We start from the raw sequence: 9,131 nt of genomic DNA, 5'->3' as shown, positions 1-9,131 counted from the left end.
CCTTCGAAGACCCATAATAAATCTGAAGGTACTATAATGCATGTTTTCCCTAAGACAATAGATCAGATAAGAGAATGGGTCCGATATTGCGGATATCCACCGTCTGAGCTAGAAAGTAGAGTCCTAGAAGTCTTTGCAGACAAGAGGGGTGATCGATACCGCATCTGCAGCAGGCACTTTAGCCCAGACATGTACTCCACATCATTGCTAATAACGAAGAAAACACCGCGAGCGAGGCGAAAATTGCTCTCAACCGCTATCCCCACTCTATTCGTCCACATCCCTCCACTGGTGAGTCAAGTTTACGGATTTAGCTCTCGGCCTTGCGGTAGTGTGAGTAGCATTAGCTAACCATAATTTCCCCATTTATGTCTCCACTCAATATGAAGGCGGAAGATTCTCCATCCGTGTCGTTATTGCAGTCATCAGCCACTTCAAGCGCCTATCGGGTAATCTTACTTAGCTATTCTGCCACTGACTTGTTTTAGGCATGTAAATCAATAGTTTTAATTTATCGTGTAATTATTTTACCTAATGGTACACCACAGTACTCGTCCTCTAGTCTTTGTTTTCAGTTATAATTATTGTTATCCAAAATAATGCAAGTACTGCCTTTCAGGGAGATGCTGAGGAGTCCAACGCATTGACGACAACCGTAGATGTCACTCAGATGCTCGAGGTACGTTTCCGGACAGTTCCATCGATGGAGATCATCAGATCTTGCATTCTTGTAGCGTGATTGTTACACACAATGTTTCTTTCGTTTTTAGCCATGTCCTTCTGTCGTCGCCCTCCTATGTGTCTTCTTTTTTCAATATTGTGTTCATTACTAATGAAAGTCCTATGTTTCAGGGAGTCGATGGAGCATTAGTCCAAGAAGAAGGGGGAGCATGCAGTTACGGGTCGGCGCAACAGCTTGCAGAAGTGTGCACCGCAGTTACAGCGTCCCTTGATGTTCTTATGCATTTCGAGGTATGGATACTGACAGTTCGATCAAGCGAGATCATATGACGTGATTACATCCGCTATACTTCCTTCTTTATTAACGCAAGTACTATGTTTCAGGGAGCTGACGGAGCTTCTTCTACAAGAACATCACCCCTAGTAGTTGATGCAGATCTCTGGGTGGTGACACTTCCAACGATGGAGCAAATCGAATCATATTTAGATATCCATTCTTTATTTTAGACAACTCATCAAAGATTGTGCAGGACTATTTAGATGAGCCGTTGACGCCTGCACAAAGTTTATGTTCTTTTTAACAAAATAGAAAACCATACTAATGCAATTACTGTGTTTCAGGGAGTTGCTGAAGCGTCATCTTCAATAATATCATCAATGGAAGTCTATGCGGAGCCCGAGGTATGGATCTTGACAGTTCCATCTAACTAGATCAACAATGCGTGAACTATTGTCGTTTGAATGTTCTACACAATGCGTTCATTGGTGTTTTGCTATTGAGATGTACGTATGGGTATTGGTCCCCAAGTACATTTTGTGTTTTCAATATTATTATACATACTAATGAAAGTTCTATGTTTCAGGGAGTCGATGGAGCATCAGTGAGTGATGGATGTGCTTATCATGAAAATATAGTCGTTGCAGCGCGAGAGGAAGTGGAGACCTGCACACACGAGTCGGAGCAACAGCGTCCAGATGTTGAAGTTCGAGGCAAGAAAGTTTCAAAGAAAAGAAAGCAAAAGAAGGTTAGTGTCCTGTTCACTATATTATGTTGTCTTTCACTGTCAATAGTTCAATACTGTAAGTTGTGTTTAAACTGAACATCCCTTTTCTATTCTGTCCTCTAGTTGCGAGTGGGTGTAAGAACTCGATCTACACAGACAGTGAAGCGAACGAGAGATGTTGCTTGTCAAACCTTTTGGCAGGGACTTCAGACTGGAGATGCATCGTGCCAATGGGAAGAATATGAATTGATTGACAACGGAGCTATACCACCACCAGCCATTGATAGTGAATGTCCTCCTGGTAGTTTGGATGCAGTCGGAGATCAATTCACAGAATCCACACCCGCAAAAAATAAGAGGGCGAGAAAGTTGAAAACATTGTTTTTTTCTCCCATTTCCGGCCAAGGAACAGTTGTTGCAGAAGAGAGTGAAATGGACGACAATGAAACACCATCAATATCACTCAGCATAGCGGAAGACGATATCAGAGATTGTACCTTTCATGTGAGTGACATGTCCTCAACGTTACAGGCCGAACCAGCTGGGATGCAGAGTGACAGTATAAGGAAGGAGGCCAAATTCATTGTATTCGATAGCTGTTTGATGGATATTATTATGATGATGAAATGTGGGCATTGGGTTGGTGGAGAAGTATGTGGGGAGCCATTGATTAATGTGACTCGTGCAATTCGAGGCACTAACCTTAAAATACATGCCACCTGTACACAATATCATCCGTTCTCATGGTCTGCACAACCCATGCTGGGGCAACTGCCAGCAGGCAATCTACTTTGTGCAGCGGCCGCACTTTTTAGTGGTTCAAGTTTTAAAAAGTTACAGTATTTCTTTCAGTTTGTGGGAATCCATTTCATTGCGAAAACTCAGTTCTACAAATACCAAACCGATTATCTATTTCCAGCCATCAGCGAAGCATGGAGAATGGAAAAAATGTCAATGGAAAGTACATTCGCGGGCAAACGCTTCAGGCTAGCCGGTGATGGACAGTGCGACAGCCCAGGATTTTCAGCCAAGTACTGCACCTACCACTTTCAGGACATGGAAAGTAAGAAAATTGTGAGTTCGGTGGTCGTGCAGGTGTCACAAAGTACATCCTCAGTGGCCATGGAGAAAGTTGGCTTTGTAGCATCATTGCAAGAACTACAATCGCGGGGAATGGTGATCGACCTGATAGCCACGGACAGACACGTTTCAATTGCCAAGACAATGAGAGAAGAGTACAAAAATATAAATCACCAATTTGACGTATGGCATCTTGCAAAAACAATCAATAAGAAATTGTCGGCTGCAGGAAAAAAAAAAAATACGCAAGGTATTTCGCAGTGGTCCAAGTCAATCAGCAACCATCTTTGGTGGAGTTCAAAAACATGCGAAGGGTCGTTGGAAATTCTACTGGAAAAATGGCGGTCAGTAATGTTGCACTGCAGCAACGTACATCGATGGTCGACCAATGAACATTTCCACAAATGTGAACATGGCCATTTGTCCACAGAGGAGGCACGGAAGAAGAAGTGGTTGATTCCTTCATCACCCACTCACAAGGCCATTGAAAAGATTGTATTTGATAAAGCTATAACAAGAGATTTGAGGGGACTCACGGAATTCTGCCACACAGGAGATTTGGAGGTGTTCCACAATATGTGCCTAAAGTACAGGCCCAAAAGGTTGCATTTTGGCATGGAAGGCATGATCAATCGGACTCTTCTAGCGGTCTTGGCACATAACCACAATGTTGGCCGTCAACAAAGTAGGACGACCGGAACTTTAGGGAAGCTTCGCTACAATAAGGCCTTCACTAAAAGAAGTAAACAATGGGTGATCAAACCAGTGTTTGAGGATATGCAATATGAGTTTATTGAGAGACTTATCGTAGATGTCCTCGATAGGCACATACATGGAGTGTTGAACGAACCTATGCAGGGGACAACTGCATTGCCACCCAACATTGCCTCTGTTCCATGTCCACCTAAAGCAGAGCTCATTGAGAAATACACATCACGGTTTAAATGATTGTAATTTGATTGTCTGTTCTCTCGAATCTCCTCATGTTGCAGGCCCATTGCATACGTGTAGCTATGTATTAGGTGTAAATAAAAGTCATTGCTCAGTGTACATGCAATGTGTCTCTCCACCCTCGCCCCTCCCTTCACCGTGCAGTAGTGCGAACCACCCGTGTGTCACCTGTGACTTTGCTCTCAAGTCTCCTCATGTTGCAGGCCCATTGCATATGTGTAGCTATGTATTAGGTGTAAATAAAAGTCATTGCTCAGTGTACATGCAATGTGTCTCTCGAACCTTGTTGATTTGCGCATTAAATTAACCAAACAGTAATATAAATCATTTTTACAAAAATTATAGAATGTTTCCGTATTACAAACACATTGCCGACCCATAGGGACAGTAAAAAAAAAAAAAAGGCACGCAGACAAGATGCCCTTACACTAACTGTAGCTAGCAAACTAGAAATGTCTGCTCGCTCACAGTGAAGGTCAGCTGCTTTGATGTTTTGCTCGGGTGGCGGAACGGCCCACGACCCAGTATAAGGTTCTATTGTGATTTGACCTTGACAGGCCGGGACCATCCCGAAAGACTAAGAAAAGATAATGAATAAAATTTCAGAAACGAAACGATGAGCCACGTTCATTAGAATAAGTAACCTCGGCATAGAAGGAGTGGTTTTTCGGTTCTGCCCTACACAGAGAGAAAATGGAAAATGCAAATATAATGTAAGTAACTTTTGATGAGTTTATACCGCAATTTAATTACTATACAGTGGCTTTATAGACGGGTTCAGTTGTACTTGTTCGTTCTATGTGGCATATTGTTTTCTACCCTTTCTTGAGAACCATCTCCGTTTACGGAAGCACCTCAAAACCTTCGTCTTTGCTTCTGCTTTCTCTCTCCCTCTCCCCTGCTACAACTGGTCCACTGTCTGCGACCTCGGTCCTGGGCCCTTCCACTCTCCACCTGCACTGCCTCCCTGTCAAACCCCTGCACTGGGGGACTGTCTCAGTATCGTACAGCCCCCCCCTTCCCAGCACTTGTTCTGCACTTACCTTGCACTTGCCACCAGCTGGCCCTATTTATTTATTATTTTATGCTACTTACCTTGTACTCCCCTCCCCCCCACCCCCTCCCTGCCTCGCCACGCCTTTAAACACTTGTGTACACCCAGTAGCGCTGTCATAACTATGAAATGAATAATTTTAATAAGGATCCGATGGTGAAACTAATTTCATTTTTTATGTTTTTAGGTACGTCGTTCACTACTGTCTGTGTCACGAGTACCAGACACCGGTGGACGGCTTCTACAGCCGCCAGTTGCTTCTCCGCGTGAACAACGTTACCACCCTGACCATTTTATGGGACGATCGCCAAGTACAAGTATGCCCTTACGCGGTACTAACGGTTAGATGCAACATGCCTACCGTTGTGGTGGCCTAGTGCCTCGTTGTTGGAACAGCCATGCGATTATCAGTGCGACCGAAGAGCTTATTGTTATCGTAAACCAACACCCGGTGTACTTCACACGGACATTGCTTCCCTCAAGACGCACTAATTTGGATCGAGAGCAAATAAAAATGCAAATCGCTGAATATTCTATAAACATTTGATGTCCAATAAATGTACTTTGCCAAATGTACAATCTTGCCGTTTGCTTTTAAACCACGGTTTCACATTCCGAATTGTGACGCTGTATTGTGAGATGCTCTAAGACCCGGTGTACTGCACACGGACATTGCTTGCCTCAAGACGCACTAATTTGGATCGAGAGCAAATAAAAATGCAAAACGCTGAATATTCTATAAACATTTGATGTCAAATAAATGTACTTTACCACATTTACAATCTTGCGGTTTGATTTCAAAGTACAGTTTCATATTCCGAATTGTGGCGCGCTGTTTTGTGAGCTGATCTGTGTTGATTTCCGGGGTCTGTGTGGAGTCGCGTAGAAGACGCCTGGGCGCGTTTGCCTACGCAGCACAGTCACGTCACGGGGAGAGGCGGGGAATATGAATGTTTTGATGAAGTCTGTTTCAGGGGCGGGGGATTTGATTTAGTGCCGAAAAGGCAGGTGAGCCAGGTAGATGTGGGGAAATGATAGGATTATCACAAAATGGAGGCTGATTTCGAGTGCTTTAATGGGCGAAAAGTCGGGTAAGGTCCATAGGAAAGTTTTCTACGATCTACCGATTTATGCTTACAAACACATGGCCGACCCCTAGGGACAATAAAAAAAAATTCCCGGAACTATCCTTTAAGCCAGTTTTCAGTCATCCACAACTCCACCACTGAGAGGCACTTTCTCAGAAGTGCAGGGGGACTTTCCTTGGGGGCATTAAGATGGAAGAAAATCTGGGTGTCGTCCGCATATATAAAAAAAGTGCACACCAAAGGTAGAAATAAGCTTGACCAACGCCACCATGTATGAATTAAAAATCAATGGGGAGAGCGTTGAACCTTGCGGAACTTCACAATCAAACACCATAGGAGGGGAAGTGAAAGGGGAAGAGACACCACCTGGGTGCGATCGGAAAGAAAGGACGAAAAACATTTCAAAGGAACCCCCCAAAACTCCAGCATCTGAAAGGCAATGTAAAAGTCTCTGGTGGTCAATGGTGTCAAAGGTCGCCGAGAGATCGATTAGAATAAGACTACTCGTCTCTCCAGGGTCCTGTGACATCGCAATATCGTCATGGAGTGCGATCATTACTGATTTCGTGCCCATCCCTGGCCGAAAGCCAGCCTGGATGGGATGGAGAATATTATTGGCCTCTAAATAGGCTGGGAGCTGAGGAGTAATAATGGATTCCAGCAACTTCGTCATTGCAGGAAGGCGAGCGAGAAATTGGGCAGTAGTTTTCGGCCACTGCCGGGTCGAGCTGGGGTTTCTTAAGCAACGGAGAAACCACAGCATGGTTGAGGGGGTGAGCAATGAATCCAGTGGCACACAAATACTCAAGCACCTCAGTAAGCAGAGGAACCAGATTCATAGGGAGATCTTGAAGAATGTGAAGAGAGATAGGATCAAAATGGGAAGCAGATATCAGTTTCGATAAAGCATCAGTAACGAATGTTTCAGTGACTGTCGTAAAGTTAAAAGTTCTAGAGCAGTGTTCCACCGGACAGGTCAGGAAGTTAGAGATGCCAGGAGAAGTGGATTCCTCCACACATACCTTCTCCCGTATAGTGCACATTTTCTCTTGAAAGGAAGAAGCAATGTGGTCACAGTTGGCTTAAGTACGGGTAATCATAGAGGGGGCCTGAGCAGGAGTGGATAGTTCTTCAGCTATCAAAAAAAAAAAAATACTCGAAGGAGCCAGCCATGGCACACTGACCAGTAGATGAAAGGCACACACACTAGAAAGAGGGTGCAGACCCTAACTGAACCACCCTACCTCCATGGGCACCTCACTCCCTCTAACCAATTCCAAAAGACCCCGTGACAAAGACCAAATTAGAGTCTTAACTAACATTATTTCTACAGCTGGTGGCACTGAACGCGAACAGATATAATATAATCCAATGTGGATCAAATTGTGCGTGTGGGCATCCAAAAATAGTTCATCAGAAAGGTTTATCCCTGGGTCTGCCTTGCGCACAATTTGTGCCAAGTACCATGTTATAAATTACTGAGTGCATTAGTTGGGGGAGGGAAATCTCTTTCCGAGAATCTAAAAGTGTACCAGCGTGCATGTGAGCTGCAAAAAGGGATTTCGCCACAGTGCACTTCCGCGTAGAGTATTCGTTAAGTAGCCACAAAGCATGAATTAAAAAAACAAATAATCACATTTAAAATCAATTGGTGCATCCAGCCACTACATTGTATAGTTCATAAGAAAAAGAAAAAAACATTGAGAAAGGGCCTCTACCGTGGCAAACAGCAGTCACTCGATGCCAGCAGTAGGTGCTCCTGTTTTCACTGGTTGTTCGGTGTGGGTGCTTCCATGAAAGATACGATAAGGCATTTAAAACGCGCCTATACACAAGTGTTTCAAGGCGCGAAAGAGTTCGGGTGACGAGGGGCGAAGGGGATTTAAAGACGTCAATCGTCCCCCTCTCCTCCTATCTCCTGGTCTCTCTGATTTAGTCAACTCAAGCCCAGCCCCCAGGCCCAATCCACAACATATGCATGGGTGCATTTAGGAGCAGAGATGCGAAGGCTGGAAGGGTTGCTGTTTTATGTTTCACTTTGTAGCAGCCTGCCTTATAGTGCATGTGGTGATGGGGAACATGTCTAATGAGTGAGGCAGAGGGACTGCAGAGAATCAGCAAGTTTGAACCTGCCTAAGACAGTGTGAAGAAAATAACTACATGATCCACAATGCACTGCATTCGTTCACTGTTGATATGACAAGAGTAGGACAGGTTACCCACATTGCTTAATTAAAAGGGCGCCACCCACAAGTGGGATGATCAAAACCAGAAACAAAGGATGAGAACAAGGATGGCTGTACACCTGGGGAGACTTTGTCACTTGAATACATTTAGAAGGACATGTTTGTCAAACAATTAAAACAAATATTGTGATTACACAAATTCAAACGCACACATGGCAAGACAATTTATTTTACTGGAAGCAAGTTGCCCAAGAGAGCAGACAGACACATGTACACAAATTCAAGAAAAGGACGTTTTTAAGAAAAATTAAGAAGACAATCTTGAATTCAATAAACACAATTCATCTCATGAACAACAAGGTTACACATGTGAAGCTGGCAAGAGGCAGTAGCAATAGAAAACGTCCCTGTACACACCCGGTACCACTGAACCAACACCATAAAGACACACCATGTGACAATTTATGAAAACAGAAGCTAAATAAACGGACACTAAAAAAACTTGGTAGCCAGGGGTATAGACAATATCACCCTGTAACAGTGTAAGAAAAACATCAGTTCTCGTCATCAGTAACAGGTATACAGATCAATATAAGTAAGCTTATGTACACACATAAGCAATAAACACTTTAGTCAAATGGATTTGCGTGAAAACACAGCTGAAACACTTCATGACTATGAGGGATCCTCATAATATGCCACCTTGAGTTTCGCTGCTGAAACAACCATATCATTTGACGGTGGTCCAGCCTTCATCAGGGTAAGAGACAGTGAAGGTTCAATCATGTATAGGGGATAAGAGTATCTATGTTTAATGACAAGCCCAACACGGCTAACAAACATTCCTCAAAAATAATATTAAATAAACTTTAAAAAGTTGCCACATAACACATGTCATGTTTAAATTTAGTAGTGGGTATGATCCACATTAATGTTCAGTCAAAAACTGGCCTCCCCATTTTGTCCTGTGTCCTCATCACCATAGAGAGTCTGTAAAAAGGACAATTGGTCTGTATAATCAAACATAGTTTGACAGAAAATGTTTATTGACAGCCCATCTACAAAGAATGAACGGTGCCAATTTACC

At 43.5% G+C, this 9,131-nt stretch overlaps 1 protein-coding gene across 1 annotated transcript; it reads left to right on the top strand.

Moving 5' to 3' along the window:
* The first annotated feature begins 607 nt into the window (after positions 1–607).
* On the top strand, positions 608–4,816 carry LOC138489160 (uncharacterized). The gene is made up of 2 exons (XM_069616813.1): positions 608–1,706; positions 1,809–4,816. Exons 1-2 carry the CDS (start codon positions 1,536–1,538, stop codon positions 3,711–3,713), a joined length of 2,076 nt encoding a protein of 691 aa, XP_069472914.1. The 5' UTR covers positions 608–1,535; the 3' UTR covers positions 3,714–4,816.
* The last annotated feature ends 4,315 nt before the right edge of the window (positions 4,817–9,131 follow it).

The sequence above is a fragment of the Ambystoma mexicanum genome, chromosome 9, assembly GCF_040938575.1.
Source record: "Ambystoma mexicanum isolate Mex_15411 chromosome 9, UKY_AmexF1_1, whole genome shotgun sequence".
In the NCBI taxonomy this organism is placed as follows: domain Eukaryota; kingdom Metazoa; phylum Chordata; class Amphibia; order Caudata; family Ambystomatidae; genus Ambystoma; species Ambystoma mexicanum.
The sequence above is the reverse complement of the archived record's forward strand: the minus strand, read 5'-3'. Positions and strand labels throughout refer to the sequence as shown.